The sequence below is a fragment of the Arabidopsis lyrata genome (assembly GCF_000004255.2).
Source record: "Arabidopsis lyrata subsp. lyrata unplaced genomic scaffold ARALYscaffold_1, whole genome shotgun sequence".
NCBI lineage: Eukaryota > Viridiplantae > Streptophyta > Magnoliopsida > Brassicales > Brassicaceae > Arabidopsis > Arabidopsis lyrata.
The window spans coordinates 13,547,158-13,570,028 of record NW_003302555.1 but is presented as its reverse complement, the minus strand read 5'-3'; the positions used below and the strand labels follow the sequence as shown (position 1 = coordinate 13,570,028).

The 22,871-nt window shown below is 36.2% G+C and overlaps 2 protein-coding genes across 5 annotated transcripts; both read right to left on the bottom strand.

Annotated features, from left to right (window-relative positions):
- Positions 1 to 175: 175 nt before the first annotated feature.
- LOC9329679 (ABC transporter C family member 11) lies at positions 176 to 8,440 on the bottom strand. 3 transcript variants are annotated; one of them, XM_002890823.2, is made up of 27 exons: positions 8,280 to 8,440; positions 7,605 to 7,968; positions 7,311 to 7,489; positions 7,122 to 7,161; positions 6,860 to 7,016; positions 6,655 to 6,769; positions 6,457 to 6,537; positions 6,325 to 6,349; positions 6,056 to 6,112; positions 5,788 to 5,853; positions 5,526 to 5,600; positions 5,331 to 5,438; positions 5,089 to 5,223; positions 4,877 to 4,983; positions 4,679 to 4,772; positions 4,346 to 4,513; positions 4,083 to 4,223; positions 3,767 to 3,967; positions 3,539 to 3,637; positions 3,300 to 3,452; positions 2,769 to 3,127; positions 2,436 to 2,616; positions 2,033 to 2,356; positions 1,154 to 1,910; positions 963 to 1,084; positions 624 to 869; positions 176 to 522 (listed from the first exon to the last, which is right to left on the bottom strand). In XM_002890823.2, the coding sequence occupies exons 2-27, from the start codon at positions 7,935 to 7,937 to the stop codon at positions 373 to 375; spliced, it is 4,473 nt and encodes a 1,490-aa protein (XP_002890869.1). In that variant the 5' UTR covers positions 7,938 to 7,968; positions 8,280 to 8,440; the 3' UTR covers positions 176 to 372. The 3 variants fall into 3 exon arrangements, with proteins under 3 accessions (XP_002890869.1, XP_020869835.1, XP_020869836.1); XM_021014176.1 differs by lacking the exon at positions 5,788 to 5,853; XM_021014177.1 differs by lacking the exons at positions 7,122 to 7,161; positions 7,311 to 7,489; positions 7,605 to 7,968; positions 8,280 to 8,440 and having other exon boundaries at positions 6,655 to 6,756; positions 6,860 to 6,989.
- Positions 8,441 to 13,644: 5,204 nt separating this feature from the next.
- On the bottom strand, positions 13,645 to 22,392 carry LOC9326930 (ABC transporter C family member 12). 2 transcript variants are annotated; one of them, XM_002890822.2, is made up of 28 exons: positions 22,201 to 22,392; positions 21,488 to 21,851; positions 21,179 to 21,357; positions 21,007 to 21,046; positions 20,710 to 20,866; positions 20,438 to 20,552; positions 20,255 to 20,335; positions 20,121 to 20,145; positions 19,906 to 19,962; positions 19,488 to 19,553; positions 19,279 to 19,353; positions 19,080 to 19,187; positions 18,867 to 19,001; positions 18,676 to 18,782; positions 18,479 to 18,572; positions 18,177 to 18,344; positions 17,932 to 18,072; positions 17,616 to 17,816; positions 17,392 to 17,490; positions 17,152 to 17,304; positions 16,624 to 16,997; positions 16,269 to 16,449; positions 15,866 to 16,189; positions 15,012 to 15,768; positions 14,809 to 14,930; positions 14,440 to 14,685; positions 14,015 to 14,327; positions 13,645 to 13,906 (listed from the first exon to the last, which is right to left on the bottom strand). In XM_002890822.2, exons 2-27 carry the CDS (start codon positions 21,818 to 21,820, stop codon positions 14,178 to 14,180), a joined length of 4,488 nt encoding a protein of 1,495 aa, XP_002890868.1. In that variant the 5' UTR covers positions 21,821 to 21,851; positions 22,201 to 22,392; the 3' UTR covers positions 13,645 to 13,906; positions 14,015 to 14,177. The 2 variants fall into 2 exon arrangements, with proteins under 2 accessions (XP_002890868.1, XP_020869834.1); XM_021014175.1 differs by lacking the exons at positions 21,179 to 21,357; positions 21,488 to 21,851; positions 22,201 to 22,392 and having other exon boundaries at positions 20,706 to 20,866.
- Positions 22,393 to 22,871: the final 479 nt, after the last annotated feature.

The following is a 22,871-nucleotide window of genomic DNA, read 5'->3' as shown; positions in this document are numbered from 1 at the left end:
TCTCGTATCGAAGAGGAAAAGAGAAGATGAAGTTTTATTAGAGCATCTTTCATAATTATAATACTCTGTTTTTGTGAGGCTCTGTTTTGGTTTGTGTTTACATGCTCTGTTGTCTTTGGTTTTTTGAAATATCATTTTGATTTCAATAAAGTTTATTAGACGGCAAAAAAAAAAAGAGAAAACACAGCTTTTTTTATTTTGCAGATAGTTTAATGAAGTCTTTGTACATATGAACAGATTAAGTGATACTTTATTAGAAGCTCTTGTATTGTTATCACGCTATTCTACAAATCAGAAGAAAAAATGGTAATAATGCAAATTTCTTCATCAAGCAAACTTATAAACTCATTCTTCGAAGGCTGGTGTCCATTTTTATCCACCCAGACTCATTCCATTCCCTCTCCTTTCAAATACCAAGTTGGTAAGGTACTGAGCATTTTCTGGTCCAGTGCTATGAACCATCCTAAAGAAGGCACTTGTATCTCTTGATAGCAATTCTTGTGGACTATCATACTCCAAAACCTAACAAAATTGACATAGTTTTATGTAAGGCACACAAGACGTTACTACTATGTACCAGAATCCTCTAAAACGAGGTCTATGAACAATAATCCTGGCCTTACCTGACCAGAACTAAGCACAAGGATCTTGTCGCAGTCGATGATGGTATTCAATCTGTGAGCGATAACAAGCATTGTACAAGACTTGAATTCCTCACGGATGGTCCTCTGTATTAGAGAATCTGTTCTGACATCAACAGATGCAGTTGCTTCATCGAGAACAAGGATCTTAGATCTTCTTAGCAACGCACGCGCTAGACTCAGCAGTTGCCTTTGCCCCACACTGAAGTTTTCACCTCCCTCCGAGACCTTTACAGATTAAAGTAACAGTTTGGTCAGCAATCTTCATAAGAAATAAAATAATTCTTCTAACTCAAATATGTCACTAAAGATAAACTATACCTCCGCATCTAGGCCAAAAGGACTCCTGTCGATGACATCTTTTATATGCGCCCTTTGTAGAGCCTCCCAGAGGTCAGCATCATTGTGTTCACTAAATGGATCGATATTGAATCTCACCGTCCCTAACAAAAACACCTGTTTCTCAGAATTCAGGATCATACTTACAACATCGTCTTAAATTACACACAAACCTGAAAAAAGAACTGGTGACTGGGGTATGATACTTAGGGCACTGCGCAAATCTGTCAGTCCAAACTTAGCCACATCATAATCATCAATCATGATTCTTCCCTTTTCCAATTCCACAATCCGGTATAATGCATTCAGCATGGAAGACTTTCCTGCCCCAGTTCTTCCCACCACTCCTACTTTCTCACTCGGATAAACAAAAAAGGACAGTCCATGCAATACTGGAGGAAGCCCGGGTCTATAACGCAGGTGAACGTCTTCAAACTTAATTGAGCCTCTTGAAGGCCAGCCAGATACTGGACGATTGTTCTCGATTATATATGTCGCCTCAGAAGGAAGATCTATGTAGTTGCCAACACGCTCAACAGAATTTAAGCTGTTCTCTGCTTTGCTAGCTTGCCTTAGAACACCACTTAACAAAGTAGTGATACTCAGAGTGTAACTAAGAAGGAGACCCATTGTAGATGCAAAAAGAGCTTGGTTCTCTGCATTCCCATATCGCAGAACGGCAAAGGTTGCAGTTAACCAAATCATGACACCCCCAAGACTCTCAGATCTTATAGTGAGCCAACGATTTGAGCTAGTATTAGCGAGAGTGAACCTTATGTTGTTGTCCATGGATTTTCCATTAATCTTTGCCATCCGGTCATAAGCTTTATAGGCTCGGATGCTTGACAAACCATTCAATGCTTCTCCAAATTGAGCATATATAGGTGATCTTGTAACGGAATCCAAACGTCTAACTTCACGGGATGTGCTCTACAAATTACAAAAGTGATATTAATTCCAAGTGGATCATATATTTTAATAACAAATCTGCATATATTTGATGCATAGAACAATCAAAGAGAAGCGCACAATGACATGAAATAGAAAATTACCTGATAGTAGATATATGTTGCATAAAACAGTATTAGGAGTGGCATTATTGCCCACAATGAAATTGTACTGACAATACCTATAAGTGCAAATGTCGAGAGGAGTTGCCATAGCTGGTTCATGAACATATTCATTAGGTTGGCCACGTTTCTGTCTATATCACCAATATCCTTAGAAAACCTGTTTATTACACGTCCAGTTGGGTTTGTTTCGAAGAAGAGCATAGGAGCACGTAGGATAGAATTCAGCATTGCGTCATGGAGTTTTTTAGCGGCATGTAAACTTAACGAGATCAACCAAAAAGAGTTGGTAAACGTGACAGCCACCTGAAACAATGACCATAAAAATTGTCAACTGCGTTTAGTATGTCAGAAACACAGATCTAAAACTTTTACAGAAACTAACCTGACCAAATCCGAGAAGAGCATATAGGACAATGTAGAAACCGGGACTATAACTCTTTGGTGTGCTTTGATCAGTCCAAATACTTAGCCATGTGCTACTTAAAACTCGGAGAATTTCAGTTGTTAAATAGCATACTAAGAGAATCATGACTACCCATAAGCCGCCTACTGCTTTATTATACCTGAAAATTTGGATAGTACCTTAGCCATCTGTTTGTATTAAAACATAAAGCAATATTTATCTAAGCAATTGGAAGTCAGATTTCGTTCAAAAGATATAAAGAAAATGCCTCCTCTTTTGCGTTTTTTGTATTAATCCATATGTTTTAAGTACCTCATCACAATATCCCAACTAATGATGCCAGTTTCCCGCTCTTCTTGCTTTACAAGCACGGATCTTCCCCGTTTCCCTTGCGTGGTACTGTCTAGATCAATCGTGATAGTAGGATCCAACTTCAAGCTTTTCTCTTCATTTTTATTCACCTCTTGGGTTGAATCCATTTTACCTGCATTCTCCATTAGTTTCTGGAACAAACTCCCACTTTTTGACAGCTCTGCAAAGGTTCCTTCCTCTTTAATCATTCCTTCGGAGACTAAAATGATTCTATCCATCAAAGGAAGAAAATGTAGCTGATTTGTGACAAGAACCCTTGTTTTCCCCTTCAGCTCATCCTTCATGCAGCTATCAAAGACCTAACTTGATTCAGAGAAGGCTGTCGTTAGATGTAACTCTAAGAAATACTGAGAAATGAAATACTGCAACTATTAAATCATGCAAATTCCTAAACACTCATTAGTTATCGATACAATTTATGTCAGCCTTATGAAAATTATCAGTTATGTAATGGATCAACCATAAGAATACCTGGTGAGCAACATGAGCATCTAATGCACTGAAAGGATCATCAAATATGTAAATATCTGAATTTGAGTAGGCTGCCCTAGCCATTGAAACTCTTTGCTTCTGCCCTCCACTAATATTCACCCCACGTTCTCCAATCTCAGTAAGATCACGGCCCTGAATAAGCAAATTCGGGAAGTTAGTAAGGAATGTCATATAAAGCACATGTAACCGGGTTGTGTATGCCTGTCATTCTACTTAACTGGAAGCAAATCAAGATCGTGTTGTAAGGCAGTCACATCAATAACCCTCCAATATCTTTCAGACTCAAAATCTGACCCAAATAAGATGTTTTCACGCAGCTGCAATACATAGACACTTGTATTAGGACGCTTTCTGCATAACTAATTGACCAAATGAAAATAAAGCTTCCCCAAAGTTATGATATAGCTAAAGGTTTTCAGAGCCAGCAAGAAGTAAAGGGGACTCACAGTGGCATTGAAGATCCATGAAACTTGAGGAACATAAGCTACGGATCCTCTAATAACAACGCTTGATGTTTCAGCATGAGATAACTCTCCTAGCATTGCCGAAACAAGTGACGTCTTACCTTCTCCAGTTCCACCTACAATGGCAACCAAGCTGCCTACCGGTATCTCCAAATTGATCCTAGATAATGTGGGTTTGGATGTCTGGGAAATATTAGAGCAAACACCATGATCACAATGTCATGTATACAGTGCATTGCATAAACTAGTATTGCATCTCAACATGATCTAGACAAGAGGGAATATTTTGAGGATTCACCTTTGAATCCCATGAAAAATATCCATTCTTGATGGAAATGGCTGGAGCTCCTGGTTGGAGAGGTAGGTTTTGTGCTAGAACTCTCTCTTCACTTAAAAGTAGTTCCTCAATGCGTTGCAGAGAAACATTTGCGTTGACAGCCTAAGTTGAGAAATAGCAAAGAGAAGTTAACTAAATATGAAGAGTGAATCTATTGACACATGAGTGATCAAATATAACTGAGGTATATGAAATAACTGAAAGGGGATGATTGTTAAAATAACCTGACTTATAAGATTTGGTAGCGTGCTGAGAGGAGATCTTAGAACTGCAAATAGAGAAAGAGATGTGAATGCCCTTGCTGGTGTCAAATCTCCTCCAAGCAGAACAAAAACCCCAAATGAAACCAAGGTCACAACAACTGGGGTGCTGTTCAGTATAAAACTATTGAACTGCAAGAGGAAAAGACGTTAGGGAACCTAAAACTGCATTTAAGCTAAAATTAATATAACTTAATTCAAGACACATGTGGAACTAAGGGAAAACAAGATAGGTGAAACCTGTCAGTGGTTTCTCTCGAAATGTTATTCAATTAAAAATCAAAGAAGGATTCATACAGCTGATAGTAACTGCGCTTTACGAAACCATGAGAGCTCTTCGTTTCTAATTCCTTGAATCCGGGACTCGAAGCTCTTCTCCCATGCATAGCATCTAACAAATTTTGAGAATTCCAAGAGAAAATAGTAGAATAATTGGTTTAAGAATGTACCATTCATAAAAGCTGAAAAGGAAACAATTAGGAATATCAATCATACTTTACAATATCCATGGATGCCAAAATCTCATATATGATACCGACTCTTTTGTCAGTCCACTGGAGTCCTTCTTTAGTAAGTTTCCGCATTTTTCTTACAATCAGAGTCTAATTTATAAGAAACAGAATAGGCGGGCTTTTATGTAAACAGATGCGATTACCACGACTTGTACGATTGAAAAATAGTCAAAAAAACATAACAAAGCTGAATACCTGGAGAGGAATTAGGAGAAATAGAATCAGTGAACCGAAAATTGAAGCAACTCCTAGTTGTTGATAGAGAAGAACCATAGACACAATGATGCGAAAGGGAGCTGACCATAAACCATGGAGCTGTTCTGCTATAAGCTGAAAAACTCCGGAGACTATGTTAGCAGTTACAAATCCATAGTTGTGAAAATAGAATATGGACCAAACTGAGAAAGAAGATGGAATTTCACCGAACTTAAGTATACCTGAAGCGCATTAGCATCAGTAGTTATCATGTTTGTGACTTTCCCAGATGCAAAATTCTTGCGAGCTTCATTGGTTAGTCTTAAAGATTTGTGGAATATAGCTGCAACCTATGAGGTAATTAGCATAATTAGATGGAGAATAAACATGACTAAAGAGATTATACAAGTCAGACATGGAAGTTTCACAAATTTTACCAAAGTTGACCTCAACCGAAATCCCACTCGCCCAACATGTTGAAAGTACTGAGATTGACAAAGCACTCCAAATGTCTGAAACAAAATCAGAATAGCTTTTCAGAGGCTTGAACAAGAAAAACAACAATGTGAGAACTAAATTCTGAAGTTTTTTTGTGTATTCACTGAGGAAGAGTAGAAAATGAAACACGACAGTTTGGAGAAAAAAAGTAAGTGACCCAGTAGTAATTTAGAGATCAGAGACGAATTTTGTGATACATACCACCCCAAAGAAAATTAAGAAAGCATAGACATAGCCAACCCAAGCTGGATCACCTTCTAGCATTGACTACATTAAATGATCAAAGACTTATTTACGTTAGATCAATATATACTGCCTGCGTATAAGGTCAGCGAGATCCCTGATATAGAGTCAACAAAATGCTCATAAATTATCAGTCATTTAAAATGTGAGATAATCTGCAGAGCCAAAATATAATGACCATTGAGTGCGTGGGAAACATAAATCATGGGCCAAAAAGAAAGCTTACCAGCAGGATTTGGCTCAGTATAACTGGTCCAACAAATTGTGATAGATCATGTCCAACCTGCAACACGCTAAAACATGACGTATAAATTGCTTGAGAGTTGTCAAACACAGAAACATTACTTTGAATGCAGGTCAGACCTGATGCACAAGAAAATAACAATCAAGAGCGTTTTTAGGAACTATCTTAACCAATTGAGAGACAAAACACGAGTTCAAGGAACCACGATTTAAAAGCACGCGATTCAAAAAGCACAACCACAGTATCCTTACCTTGAAAATACCACCCAACCAGAACCTACAAAGACATGAAAGAAAAAATTAATGCCAGTATCTATAGTGTGTGGCTTTACAGAAAAACTACAGTGGAATAGACGGTTTTTTAGAAACATCATCAGCTTTTACCTTTGACCAAGGCTATTATTTAGTGCTCGGAGTAGCCATGGCTTAGGCCTCCGTGATTCTTCAGTCCAGCAACTTTGGAATCTGTCAAATAACTTATCCAATGAATAAGAATGTCATTTGATTCTAAGAAACCTTTAACATAGATATAAAAGAAGTAATACTGCAGAAGGCAGAAGCAAAGCAGCACTACTTCTATACCTTTTTATCAGAGTTTCTGTTTGGTCCCACTGGTCTAATCGCCAAACATCCTTCTCAGTAATAGGCTTTCTATAGCCTAACTGCATAAGCGGCGTCATCCAACTAAAGTATATTCCTTACATTTGTCAATAAGCAAACAAGAAATCCAAATCAGTGGAACAAAAAGAATCAATAAATTTCGTTTATCAATTCAGTGGCTACCTACCAGAAAATATGCTGGCATATCGCTCGGGACATATGTTCTCTCCCCCACGAAGTGCATCATATTCAACACTGTCTAACGATTCATTGTTTAGAATATGGTAACCTGGATAAGGATCCAGTGCAGGAATGTAAACAAGAAGAAGGATTCCAAAAAGAGCCTGCGACAGAAAACAAATGAAAACATAATCGTTATAAGGTCTGAAGCTTTTGTTCCCAGAACAATGAATTGCAAGCTTATACGTAATATCCATGTTTTGACAAACCTGGCAACATCTTGAACTGATACAGAGATATAGGGCAGTTCTGCTAGGGCAAATAAAGGAAAATTAATATGAAATTTAAGGCTACAGCTACCAATGCCGAAAACTTTTTTCCACTTTCAAAAGATTGTAAGAAATATAAATTAACTCTTGAAAGTTTAAATGTCAAATCACTCAAATAAAATAACTAACCTATTGATTGAGTTCTTGAGAGGCAACACAAGGTCCAGCAGCACAGCATCAGCAACCAAAACATACACAACACCAAATCGCACGTACCATCGGAACTCTTTGACATATTGTTTGGTTTCGAGTCCAATCAAAACAAGCATGGAGAGCCAAGCGAATGCCTCAACTGTTAAGGAAGCAACCTGCCATTGAATAACACCAGAATCATAGATATCAGAATTTAAACAAGAAGGGCACACAAATTAAATCTCCATATGACCATATGCTTAAGAATCAGAGTTACTCTTTCGAATTCACCTCAAAGGGAGGAAGATCAGTCTCTTCACCCTGGTCAAAAAGCGAAATCCCCATGAACAATCTCAGTACAGGCTCAACAACACAGTAAGAAGCCAATATCCACAGCACACAGTTATAATACTTCTTTCTCAAAACATAAATCTGAGCTTTGGCATTGTCCAAGGTGATCCATATCCGGTAGAAACACAAACTCAGAAGCAGAGAGTTAGAAACAATCATCACCAGTGAGTCAATCGCACAAGGCGTGTAGGCACCAAACGCACCATCCGGTGTTTTTTCCCAAAATCCTTCTGCAATTGGCTTGCAGTACCAATTCAAGGCCTCAAAACCCATCTTTTTTTCAATCGAACCTTGAATACTCAAACTGGAAAAGCAAAAGGCATTTGCTTAATACTTTCAAAACGCAGTAATTCATAACTTTCACAAGCAAAATTTGCACATATTAGAATAACAATGGAGCATTTTCTTGATAATCCACTCAACGTAGTCTGAGAGATTTTTAAGGTTCCAAAACCATTGAACTCATTTCCAAAAAAGCTAAAACCTTTACTAAAGTCCATAAGCAACAATTTGGTTAAGTGATCCTAAAAGAGCCAAATCGTTGACCAACCAAAAAAAAAGAACTTTTACAGAGAAAAGGAGAGACAGGCTTTAGGGGAAGAAGAAAAGCTTTACCCTTTTGGTTGGCGATTATTCCTAAAAATACACAAAATCGAAGCTTTGTCAATGATCTCTCATCCTCTATAATGCATATTGCGACTTCATACATCTTCTTATGTGACTCAGAGAGAGACTCCATTTTCGTTATTTTCAAACTTTGTAATTTCTTCGTGGGTTCCTATAATTGTTTGTCAATATTGTTTATTACCCTTAAAATTAATACATTTTTTTTTTATTTTTAGTGGAAAATAATCATTTATTAAAAAGGAAAAAAGAAAAAATATATATTTTTTTTTGTCATCTGGATTTATTATTTATTTAAGATTCTGAGAACTGTTACATAGACAATTCTACAACAGACAATTCCTTCCGACCCCTATTATCTGTTACAACAGACAATTCCTTCCGACCCCTATTAGATCCACGATAAACGACACCACCCCTATTAGATCCACGACAGACGACACCTCCTCCACCTCCTCCACCTCCTCCACCTCCTTCATGCTCACCTCGTTCATCTCCTTCTTCATGCTCTTGATGGACACTTCCTTCTCTGTGTAGAATCCTGGCGAACGGCTATAATTGTACATCTTTGGAGATCTCTTGCACACTTATCTCGAATAATCTGCAAATTTATTAATAAATCACACTATCTACGACTCGAACCCCAGACCTCTAGGTGTAGAAACATTAATGAACCATTGGTCAACCAATAGGCCAAGGGGCTTCCACAAAAAAAAAAAAAAAATAATAATCTTTTGTAAGCTAATTTATTTTATAATAATATCATTTGTTTACCATAATTATTGAAGTTTATACCCACCATCAGTCTCTCCATGAGTCTTTGGTTATTATTATTATTTTTTTTTTGTCAACAGCTTAAATAAAATAGATGTTCAAAAGATCCATTCCTGGGGAATCTATATATACATTTTTGAATGACTTTTAGCAAATAAATCCTGGAGTTGGACCTTATTTACGGATGAATACCATTGGCATTAATTATTTAAATTTGAAAAATATTACTTAAAGATATTACCAATACGATTTCGAGAATCATAAATTCATATCTTCCTTAATTTTCTGAGTCATTAATGTGATAATCTTTAGGAAATATTTCTCTGTAAAAAAAAAAAATTCACATTAATGAAGGCATTAAAATCGACACTAACAAATAAATTATTTAGATGTTCAATTATTTTAAGATTCTTATATCTTATTTGATATTTTTTTTTTTAATATCTTATTCTTTAATTACTGCGTTAAGAATTTATTGGTTGTTACCTATTTTTTGGTGAAATTTATTGGTTGTTACTTAATAAGTAATTATGGTGCGTTTATTTTAGTTAATATCTAATTTAAAGGATTTGTTTTCTTTTATTATTAATTAATGAATAACATGTATAGAAATAAAAGATTTTTTTTGCGACTCCATAATAAAAATATTAAACTCTTATTTTCTACATTTCTTACACATAATATCCTCTTATTCAATAACAAAAAATATATATTACATATTTTTAAAAATATTTATAATATTTAAATTATATAAAAAATTTGTAATATTAATATTATTTCAACTCTATAAAAATTTAATATATATGTATATATATCTTATGGGAACCATTTAAAAGAAATTTTTAAATTGACTTGAATTATATAGCTTTTAAATAAAAGTATTATTAAAAAGAAAAAATAACTAAATAATGTTTAATTTCACGGGACGGGTAATATGATGGGACGGGTTTGGGTTGATATTTATAAAAGATCGTATACCACGGGTGAAATCCTAAAATTAACAATCAAAATAATCTATCAAACAAATTACATTTTGATTTTTTTAAGAAAATATAGCCCCGCGGTGTACCGCGGGTTAAAATCTAGTGTTGTTTACATAAGTGATATGATGCGGTTCGGTACGAATTTTTCGTGCCAAATTATCCGCTTTTACATTTGCGCTACGCGGAATTAAAGATAAAAAAATTTAGAGAATTCTTCCTTATCACTCTTCAAGTCTTCCAAATACACTGAGAAGGCCGGCCATTCGGTTGGGAAGACACCATCTTCACCAAATCTGAACAGTCTGTAAAGAAAGCTACATCTTGGTTGTCAGCACCAATCATACACTTTATCGCCCAGATTAGAGCTTCGACTTCTGTATGTAAGGGGGATAGACTTCGCCGGATGTTTGCAGCTCCCATGGTTGGCATCTCTCCATTTGCCGATGTACAGTACCACCCTGTTTTTGAAAAAATATCAATCCTTTTCCATGATCCATCCACGAAACACCGATGTCCGGAGTAACTGGAATCCAATGAAATCTCTCTCACGCGAGTTCGAGTTATAGTATCTAAAGAACCTTGGTTGTCAATATGTAGCTCAGATTGAGCAACCTGCCAAGCTTGTGCCTCTTTCTCCGCTAAATGTAGAACCTCTAATGGGTCTTTATCCACATTATCAAAAAACTTCTCGTTTCTCGCTTTCCAAATATACCAAATTATCCATGGAAATGAAGATGAATCAATCTCTGATGGAATTCTCCAGAAAAGATGATCCAAGTTCGCGTAAATAGAAGCCGAGGGAAAAATCCCTGTAACCGAAGGGATTGGAGAAAGAGCCCAGATTTGTCTTGCAGGATGACATTCAAAAAGTGTGTGATTAATTATTTCCTCCACAGTGCCACATCTAACACATCCAGTGTCACAATTTATACCTCTCTTTCTCAGATTCTCCGTAACAGGTACGCAACCTGATAATATTTGCCACAAAAAATGTCATAGCTTTGGTGGACACTTCACCTTCCATGCATAAGCTTTCAGAGATTTGATATCTGGGCCAAAAAATTTAAGGTTGGCATCAAAAGTCTCTATCCGTGCGGTATGGTAACCTGATTTAACCGTATAATTTCTTGATTTTGTGAAATGCCAACCAAGGGTATCCTCCTTAGTTGAGACACCCAAAGTCAAAGCACTAATCAGCGCGACATCCTCTGGATCAAAAAGCTCCGCCAAGAGATTCATATTCTAAAAGTTTGACCGGCTGTCAATAAGTTGATTAACTTTTAAAGATGGGTCAGTAATTGAACCATTACTTTTTGCTGGTCTCGGAAATTGAGCTGGTATCCATGAGTCCTCCCATACTGAGATGGACGCCCCAGAACCAACTCTTTTAATAAGTCCTTTAAGAACCAGAGATCTAGCTGACATTATACTTCTCCAACCATAAGAAAGAGAGTACGATTTTATATTATCCAATGGATTGGATTTCCGGAAATACCGTCCTTTAAATACTCTTGCAAATAGTGACTCAGGAGCCATAATCAAACGCCATAATTGTTTAGCCAGTAACGCTAAATTAAAATCATCCACGTTCCGAAATCCTACCACACCTTCCGATTTACTACTACAAAGTTTATCCCAAGCCATCCAATGCATTCCCCTCGATTCACCGTTTGAGCTCCACCAAAATTTTGCGACCGCACTCGTAAGTTTAGAAGTTATTGATTTTAGTCTTTGGTTATTAAACAGACTAGATACGAAACCCGCGTTATGATGAAGGATATTTTTTTAAAATTAATTTTGGTTTATTAGAATAACACAAATATTTTGTCTAATTTAAAATATATAGAAATTAAAAAATCTTTTAGAATTAATATTTTGCTTTTGCTCAGATTTTATAGTTATTATTGTCATACTTTTTGTATTCCAATGTTATGAGGTAATCACTAAAATAATATGAGAAATATGAACCTTCCTTCATGTGTGTATTTTCATTTTATTTCTTTTTTTACTCTAATTTTATTTTACTTAAAAATAACAAAAAAAATTCTTTTATTCTAAAAGTTTTTTTTTAAATCCGACTTGGAATTGGGAAAACAAACCGGATCATTTACTCCCCAGATCCGACTGCGGGTCAATAATTTTTTCTCAATCATTTCCTCTTGTTCTTCAGTCAGTTCATGTTCCTTTTCAATTATTGTTTAATACAAGCAGAGAATACAATCTCTCGAATGAATTCTTCTCCATAATCGCCAATTCAATCGCCGATCTAAGTGGGTTTGGGATTAGACGCAGCGAGCTAACTCGTCCGAGATGATTTTTTTTTTTTGGAATAAAAAGGTGACTGTTTTCAAGAGGAAAAAAAAATGACTTGGAACAAGAATGAATTATTATTGGCTGAGAAATCTGAGTGTATTAATTGAAATGTTTTCATTGGATGGTGATTTTAATGATGTGTCAACATGAGAACCGCTCAAAATGCTGATGTGTCAGGTCTGGAGAGATTTTTATTGTTATTATTGTATTGATTAATATATTTAGTTCTTAAAAATTGATTTATTTTTCTTTTAAATGTGTATGAAATTTATGACTACACATATTTATTAATTAAATATTAGATTACAAAAATTTGATCTAATGTAATATTTTCAGATTTTTTTGTTTGTTAATTTATTGTCATTTGGCATCCTCCATCTTCAATGATTAAGCTTGCCTGTGGGAGTTATAAATGACTAAAACCCCTGGCATATTTGATTATTTACAAACTAAAAAAATTAAAATTGTAATTTAAAAATTAGTGTGTGAATTAATTAATAAATCTAGCTGTGTGAGTTGAAATGGTTAATAGATAGTAGCGTTGATTCTAAAAAATTTTATACTTTTGTCTTTTAAAAAATTTCTATTGACTACAAGATTCATTATGTGTTCATTCAATCTTATATTAAAAGACATTGTATTGTATCCCTTACATATTATAGAAAAATACATAGATATATAAAAACTATAATTAGTTAATTTGTAATTTCATGGAGGGTTTTGAGGAGAAATTATACCATGAAAATATATTAATCAAGAACACAACTTTATTTTTTTGCAGATCATTAGTTATACATATTAACACATGGACCGATCCTTCATTAGAAGCTCTTGTATTGCTATGCTACAAATCGGAAAAAGGGACTTTATTTTTCTAAGGGTTTTGCTTGTCTTCTTGCAACTCTGTTGTTGTAATGGTTTTATCAATGGAGTTTGGATTTTCAATTGGGTCTTGCTTCAAGGCAGAAAACCTACCTGTTCTAATCTCTGTTATAGACTGCTTATATAATAAAGCTTCAGATTTTATTTTCCTAATCATCAAACTGTTTCAGGAAAAGTATAGTACCATGACAGGACTGGATGAGAAGACCGAACTTCAAATGCTTGCTTTTAAATCTTCAAAGATTAGACTGTTGAGGAGCATGGCCATAGAGAATGAGACAATGAGACTGTTGATTTTTTGTATCGTCGGTTTTCTTGTTGTTTTTTTTTTTTGTGTGTGTATAATGTGCAGGTCTTTGACTTTTCAGGTTGCTTGGCTAGCATGAAGATGTGAGATGCAAATATCACCTTGTCAAGCATAGTTTGTGTCTCAAGTTTTGTAAAACTTTTTGACACATTTTTCAAACATTTAAACTTTTAGACCTTCCATGTTTGGATCCCATCATTGGACAATGTTTAACAATAAATCTCTTTCAAGTGTCTAAACTATAGATTTTCCATTATATAAATTATAAAACTTGTTTGGATCTCTACTTTTGGACTCCATTGTTAATGATGGTCTAAGCTTCTAAAAGATTTCTCCAATGTCCCAATCCTCGGCCTCTTCTAAAGAACAAAAGAACATTTGAAAGAATCAGCATCTGCCTCAAAAGATCATATGTAAACAAGAGTGCTATAATGCGTAATGTTCATGGCTGCAAATTTTAGGTTTACCTTCAATTATTGTTCAGCATAAGACTATCACCTTGTAACATTGGGACTTTGGTAAATGGTAGTGATGAATATTCCATCATCATGCAAAGTGTAAATTGCAACTTCCATTATAGTTCTTGTTCGTCACAAACAAATTAGACTCATTTTGGAAGACTAGTGACCATTATCCACCCAAACTCATACCATTCTCTCGCCTTTCAAAGACCAAATTGGAAAGGTACTGAGCATTTGCTGGTCCGGTGCTATGAACCATCCTAAAGAAGGCGCTTGTATCTCTTGATAGCAATTCTTGAGGACTATCATACTCCAAAACCTAACAAAATTGGCATTTCCAATAGTTTTATGTAAGCCACACAAGAATCCCTTTATTTATTTCTGAAGAGAAGATATAAGTCAGTTCCATGAATAAGTAATCCTGGTATTACCTGACCAGAACTAAGCACAAGAATCTTGTCACAGTCGATGATGGTATTCAACCTGTGAGCAATAACAAGCATTGTGCAAGACTTGAATTCCTCGCGAATGGTCCTCTGTATCAGAGAATCTGTTCTGACATCAACAGATGCTGTTGCTTCATCGAGAACAAGGATCTTAGATCTTCTTAGCAACGCACGCGCAAGACTCAGCAGTTGCCTTTGCCCCACGCTGAAATTCTCACCTCCCTCAGAGACCTTCACAGACTCAAAGTGAGTGAGAGTTTGATCAATAATCTCAATCATAAAAAAAAACAAAGAATGCTTTATGCATCTAATAATAAATCTGATTAAACTATGTCTTTTAAGATAAACTAATACCTCTGCATCTAGGCCAAAAGGATTCCTGCTGATGACATCTTTTATATGCGCCCTTTGTAGAGCTTCCCAGAGGTCAGCATCATTATGTTCACTAAATGGATCAATATTGAATCTCACCGTCCCTAAAAAGAACAAATTGATTCTCATAATGAGCAACAGAATGCAAGAACACACTTGCATTGTTGTCTTAAATACACACGAACCTGAGAAAAGAACAGGAGATTGTGGTATGATACTTAGAACCCTGCGTAAATCTGTTAGTCCGAACTTAGCCACATCACAATCATCAATCATAATTCTTCCCTTTTCCAGTTCCACGATCCGAAATAATGCATTCAGCATGGAAGATTTTCCTGCCCCAGTTCTTCCCACAACTCCTACTTTCTCACTGGGAGAAACAAAAAAGGTCAGCCCATGCAATACTGGAGGAAGCCCGGGTCGATAACGCAGGTGGACGTCTTCGAACTTAATTGATCCTCTTGAAGGCCAGCCAGCTACTGGACGATTGTTCTCAATTATATCTGTAGCTTCAGAAGGAAGATCAATGTAGTTACCAACACGCTCAACAGAATTTAAGCTGTTCTCCGCTCTGCTAGCTTGCCTTAGAACACCACTTAATAGACTAGTGATATTCAGAGTGTAACTAAGAAGGAGACCCATCGTTGATGCAAAAGCAGCTTGGTTCTCTGCATTCCCATTTTGCAGAACCGCAAAAGTTGCAGTTAACCAAATCATGACACCCCCAAGAGTCTCCAATCTTATAGTAAGCCAACGATTTGAGCTAGTATTTGCAAGAGTGAACCTTATGTTGTTGTCCATGGATTTTCCATTAATCTTGGCCATCCGGTCATAGGCTTTATAGGCTCGGATGCTTGACAAACCATTCAAAGCTTCTCCAAACTGAGCATAAATAGGTGATCTTGTAACGGAATCCAAACGTCTAACTTCACGGGATGTGCTCTACAAATCACAAAAGTGCTGTATTAAGTCCAAGTGGATCATATAGTTTAACATCAATTGTGCATGTATTGGACATTGACATGAAGTAGAAAATTACCTGATAGTAGAGATATGCTGCATAAAACAGTATTAGGAGTGGCATTATTGCCCACAATGAAATTGTACTGACAGTACCTATAAGAGCAAATGTCGAGAGGAGTTGCCATAGCTGGTTCATGAACATATTCATTAGGTTGGCAACGTTTCTATCTATATCACCAATATCCTTTGAAAATCTGTTTATTACACGTCCAGTTGGGTTTGTGTGGAAGAAGAGCATAGGTGCTCGAAGAATAGAACTCAGCATCCCGTCATGGAGTCTTTTGGCGGCATTTAAACTTGATGTGATCAGCCAAAAGGAGTTTGTGAACGTGACAGCCACCTAAAACAATGACCACCAAAATCGTTAACTTCGTGCAATTTTCAAAAATTACATATCTCAGTCTTTAACAGGAACAAACCTGACCAAATCCGAGAAGAGCATATACAACAATGTAAAAACCGGGGCTATAACTCTTTGACGTGCTTTGATCAGTCCAAATACTTAACCATGTGCTACTTGAAACTCGGAGAACTTCAGTTGTTAAATAGCATGCTAATAGAATCATAACTACCCATAAGCCGCCTACTGCTTCTTTATACCTGAAAATTGGAAACTGCATTAAGCAATGTTCATCTGATTCTTTTGTTTTTTTTTGCATAAATATAAAGTAATGTTCTTTTGTTAAACTATGTTTAGCACAACTATTTTTCGTTTAGTTTGAACGATTAAAGTTTATCTTTTTCTAGCCATAGAAATATGTTGAGGTAAAGTACCTCATCAGAACATTCCAACTAATGATGCCAGTTTCTCGTTCTTCTTGCTTTACAAGCACGGATCTTCTCCGTTTCCCTTGCTTGGTACTGCCAAGATTTCTTTCACTCACATCAATCGTGACAGTAGGACCCGGTTTCAAAATGTCCTTGTCATTTGTATTGACCTCTTGGGTTGCGTCCATTTTTCCAGCATTCTCCATTAGTTTCTTGAACAAACTCCCACTTTTTGACAGCTCTGTAAAGGTTCCCTCCTCTTTTATCATTCCTTCGGAGACTAAAATTATTCTATCCATCAAAGGAAGAAAATGTAGCTGATTTGTGACAAGAACCCTTGTTTTCCCCCTTAGCTCATCCTTCATGCAGCTATCAAAGACCTGTTACTTGTAATTCAGAGAAGTCTGTCGTTAGATGTACCTTAAAAAATTACTGAGAAATAAAATTCTAACACAGTACATCTAACGACAGACTTCTCTGAATTCCTCGTAAATGAAATGGCTGAACAGACATTAACATCAGCTACGAGAATACCTGGTGAGCAACATGAGCATCTAATGCACTCAAAGGATCATCGAATATGTAAACATCTGAATTTGAGTAGACTGCCCTAGCCATTGAAACTCTCTGCTTCTGCCCTCCACTAATATTCACCCCACGTTCTCCAATCTCAGTAAGATCACGACCCTGAATAAGCAAAGTTCAGGAAGTTACTAAGAAATGTCATATCAAGTATATGTTACTGGGTTGTGTAAACCTTTCATTCCACTTAACTGGAAGCAAATCAAGATCGTGTTGTAAGGCAGTCGCATCAATAGCCCTCCAATATCTTTCAGACTCAAAATCTGACCCAAATAATATGTTTTCACGCACCTGCAATACATATAACCTTTTATTGAGACACTTCTAGCCAAACTAACTGACCAAATGAAACTACAGCTACTGATATATAAGATAGTTTTTATTTACAGATCCAGCAAGAAGTAAAAGTGACTCACAGTGGCATTAAAGATCCACGAAACTTGAGGAACATAAGCTACAGAGCCTCTAATAACAACGGTCGAGGTTTCAGCATGAGATAACTCCCCCAGAATTGCTGAAATAAGTGAAGTCTTACCTTCTCCAGTTCCACCTACAATGGCAACTAAGCTGCCCACCGGTATCTCCAAATTGATATCGGATAATGTGGGCTTGGTTGTCTGGGAATTATTCCAGCAAACACCGTGATCAGAATGTCATGTATACTGAGCATTGCAGAAGCTAGTATTACATGCCAATATAATCTAAATAAGAGGGAATATTTTGAGGATTCACCTTTGAATCCCATGAAAAATATCCATTCTTAATTGAAATGGCTGGAGTTCCTGGTTGAAGAGGTGGGTTTTGTGCTAGAATTCTCTCTTCACTTAGAAGTAGTTCCTCAATGCGTTGTAGTGAAACATTTGCATTGACAACCTAAGTAGAGAAGTAGCAAAAGAAGATAACTATAATATGAAGAGTAAATTCATTGGCACATGAGGGATCAAATGCAGACCAGTAGGATGACTGTTAAGAATAACCTGACTTAGAAGATTTGGTAGCATATTGAGAGGAAATCTTAGTACTGCAAAGAGAGAAAGAGATGTGAATGCTCTTGCTGGTGTCAAATCTCCTCCGAGTAGAACGAAAACGCCAAAAGAAACCACAGTCACAACTACCGGGATGCTATTCAGTATAAAACTATTAAACTGCAAGAGGAATAAATTGTTAAAAGTGGAAGATAGGTAAATCTGACTTTACCTAGAGTAATTAAGTCATATACAAAACTAAATGCATATAACAATGTGACAGGCAATACAAATTGAAAGATAAGGAGTCATACAGCTGATAGTAACTGTGCTTTACGAAACCATGAGAGCTCTTCATTTCTAATTCCTTGAATCCGGGACTCGAAGCTCTTCTCCCATGCGTAGCATCTAACAACGTTAGAAAATTCCAAAAAAGTTATAGAATAACTGCTTTAAGAATGTGCCATTCAGAAAAGCTGAAAAATGAATACTAAAAAAATATCAATCATACTTTACAGTATCCATGGATGACAATATCTCATTCGTGATACCGACTCTTTTGTCAGTCCACTGGAGTCCTTCTTTAGTCAATTTCCGCATTTTGCTTATAATCAGAGTCTGAATTTCAAGAAACATATGCATTTACAACAACTTATACAATTTTAAAATAGATAAAACAACAGAACTAATAAAGCTAAATACCTGGAGAGGAATCAGTAGAAACAGAATCAATGAACCAAAAAGCGAAGCAACTCCTAGTTGTTGATAGAGAAGAATCATAGACACAATGATGCGGAAGGGAGCTGACCATAAGCCATGGAGCTGTTGTGATATTTGCTGTAAAAATAAGGAGACTATGTTAACAGTTACAAATCCACAGTTATGCAAAAGTAGTTTAACTGAACCTAAGTATACCTGAAGTGCATTAGCATCTGTAGTTATCATGTTTGTTACTTTCCCAGAAGCAAAATTCTTGCGAGCTTCATGAGTTAGTCTTAGCGATTTGTGGAATATAGCTGCAACCTACAAGGAAATTAGTATACTTAGTTGGAGAATAAAAATGACTAAATGATTATACAAGTCGGAGAGAAATGCAAGTTTCACAAAATTTTACCAGAGTTGATCTCAACCGAAATCCCACCCGCCAAACATTCTGAAAGTACTGGGCTTCGCAAAGCACTCCAAGTGTCTGTAGCAATATCGAAATAGAATAACTTTTCAATGGTTTTGACAAGAAAATCAACAATATGAGAAGTAAAATGATGAGAAAAATATACATGATACTATGATAGTTAGAGCAGAGACGAATTTTGTGATACATACCACCCCAACGAATATAATGAAAGCATAGACATAGCCAACCCAAGCTGGATCACCTTCTTGCATTGACTACATAACATGGTCAAAGATTTGTTTAAGTTAGATTCAATAAACCAGAGTAGCACGGGCTCAGGTGAGAGAGATCATGGGCCATAAAAATGTAGATGCAACAAAAAAACCAAAGTAGATGCAACAAAATGCTCATAAATTAACAGTCATTTAAAATGTGAGATAAGAATCACTCCTGTATGAGAAATATAAGTCACTGCATTGTTTCTCAATTTTAAAAGCTATATGTATATATAAAACCTCAAAAAATGATGTGTAATGACCGTTGAGTACGTGTGAAACATAAGTCACAGGCCAAAAACAACTTATGCAATATATTTTTTGGTAAGGAGTGAGCAGAAAGAGAGCTTACCCGCAATAGATGGCTCAGTATAACCGGTCCAACAAATTGAGAAAGATCATTTCCAATCTACAACACGCTAAAACATTATGTATAAATTGCTTGAGAGTTTTCAAATACAGAACTGAACATTACTGTGAATGCAGGTCAGACCTAATGCATGGAAAAATAACAATCAAGAGACTTTTTGGGATCTATTTTAACCAACCGAGAGGAACACGAGTTACCTTGAAAATACCACCCAACCAGAATCTACAAAGACAGAAAAGAGAAAAATTAATGCCACTATCTATATTGTCTGGCTTTAAAGAAAACTAGTACAGTGGAAAAGACAATTGTAGTCAAAAACATCAGCTTTTACCTTCCACCAAGGCTATTATTTAGTGCTCGGAGAAGCCACGGCTTAGGTCTCCGTGATTCTTCAGTCCAACATCTTTGGAATCTGTCAAATAACTTATCCACTGAATAAGAGAATGTTCTTGATTCTAAACAAAACCTTCACCACAAAAAAAGAAGGCAAAGCAACGTAACAGTACTTCTGTACCTTTTGAATAGAGTTTCTGTCTGGTCCCATTTGTCTAATTGCCAAACATCCTTCTCTGTTATGGGTTTTCTGTAGCCTAACTGCATAAGCGGCGTGATCCAACCAAAGTATATTCCTAAGACAAGAAATCCAAATCAGAGGAATAATAAGAAATCATGGAGCTAATATACTCTTCAGTCTTCATGGCTATTATATATATCGCCAAACAAGTATTGTTTGCCAATAGACTGAGCATTCAATAAATTTAGTTTATCAATTCAGGGGATACCTACTGGAAAATATGCTGGCATGTCGCTCGGGACATATGTGCTCTCCCCCTCGAAGTGCATCATATTCAACATTTTCTGACGGTTCATCGTTTACAATATGGTAACCCGGATAAGGGTCCAGTTCCGGAATGTAAATAAGAAGAAGAATTCCAAAAAGAGCCTGCAACAGAAAACAAATGAAATACTTAAGCAGTGAGGCCTGTAAGTTTGAAGCTTTGGGATGCAAGTTCTCAGAACAATAAATTGCAAGCTTATACAGAGAACAATAAATTGCATGCTTTTGACATTGTTCTAACAAACCTGGGAACATCTTGAACTGATAAAGAGATATAGGGCAGTTCTGCAATAGCAAATAGAGGAAAACTAAGTATTAACTTCACAGCAAAAGCTACCAATGCCCAAAACTTTTTCCCTTGTCAAAATATGTTGGAAATATAATCAGACTCCTGAGATTTAATGTCGAATAACACACCTATTGATTGAGTTCTTGAAAGGCAACACAAGATCCAGCAGCACAGCATCAGCAACCAAAACATATAAAACACCAAATCTCACATACCATCTGAACTCTTTGACATATTGTTTGGTTTCGAGTCCGATCAAAACAAGCATGGAGAACCAAGAGAATGCCTCAACCATTAAAGATGAAACCTGCCAACGAATAACACCATAATCGCACTTTATTTCTGATCTTGAGCTTTCAGTTCAATGAGAAGGGCATGTGAGTTTAATCTCCACACGACCATATGATTAAGAATCAGAGTTACTATTCCGAAATCACCTCAAAGGGAGGAAGATCAGTGTCTTCATCCATGTCAAAGAGTGAAATCCCCATGACCAATCTCAGAACAGGCTCAACAACACAGTAACAAGCCAATATCCCTAGCACACAGTTATAATACTTCTTCCTCAAAACATAAATCTGAGCTTTGGTATTGTGGAAGATGATCCATATCCGGTAGGAACACAAAGCCAGAAGCACAAAGTGAGAAACAAGAATCACTAGTGAGTCAATGGCACACGGCGTATAGGCTCCAAACGCACCATCCACTGATTTTTCCCAAAATCCTTCTGCAATTGGCTTGCAATACCAATTTAAAGCTTCAAAACCCATCTCTTTTTCACTCAAACCTTGATTTCCCAAACTGAAAAAAGCAACAAAGAAGCATTTGCTTAATAATACTAGTGAAAAGGCTATGCAACACACATGTTCATGCCCAAATTTAAAACCTTAATTAAGGCAACTATCATCAGCAGAATAACAAGTCAGAATTGACCAGTAGAACAACAAAGGGGCCTCTTTTTGATAATCCACCCACTCAAAATAACAAGTAAGAATTGACCAGTAGGTTTCAAAAGCATTGAAAAAAGCTAAAACCTTTACTAAAGTTCAATTACGCTTTAGCGATCGTAAAAGACACAAAGCAACTGAAACGCTAATACAGAGACGAGGAGAGAGATGATTTATGGGGGAAGAAGAAAGAAAAGGATTACACTTTTGCTTCGTGATTGTTCCAATAAGACCCAAAAATTGGAGCTTTGCCAAAGTAAACTCAATCACTGAACAATAAATATATAAGGGAGTACTTTTGGGTAGGAGAAGCCAACTCGAGAAGCACTCAAGCAGCGTAACGACGAACCAGTCACTCTTGCTGGCTCCATCTCTCTATCTAAACCAAATCCAAAGTTAAAAAAGATTCTCTTTGTAGATGAGAATCGCATCTCCACATATGTGTATTCACGATTGACGTTTGACGATTCTACAACGGACAATTCCTTCCGACCCTTATTAGATCCATGACAGACGATATCTCCTTCTTCATGCTCACTTCCTTCACCTCATTCTTCATGCTGACGAACGGCTATAATTATACATCGCTGGAGCTCTCCTGCACACTTACCTCCAATAATCTGCAAATTTATTAATAAATCGCAATATCTGGGACTATTTAACCATTGGTCAACCAATGGGCCAAAGAGACTTCCACAAAAACACTGTGGTTTAATATTAAAACTAATTAACAACCTACTTTTTTATTTTTTTTGGAAATGATTGCGAAACATAAATTAATACTCTCCAACATCTATTTTAAAACAAAATTTAAGTTTTAAAATGACACTTAATTTTAAACGAAGATAGTACTATCATTTTCTTTTCATTTGAA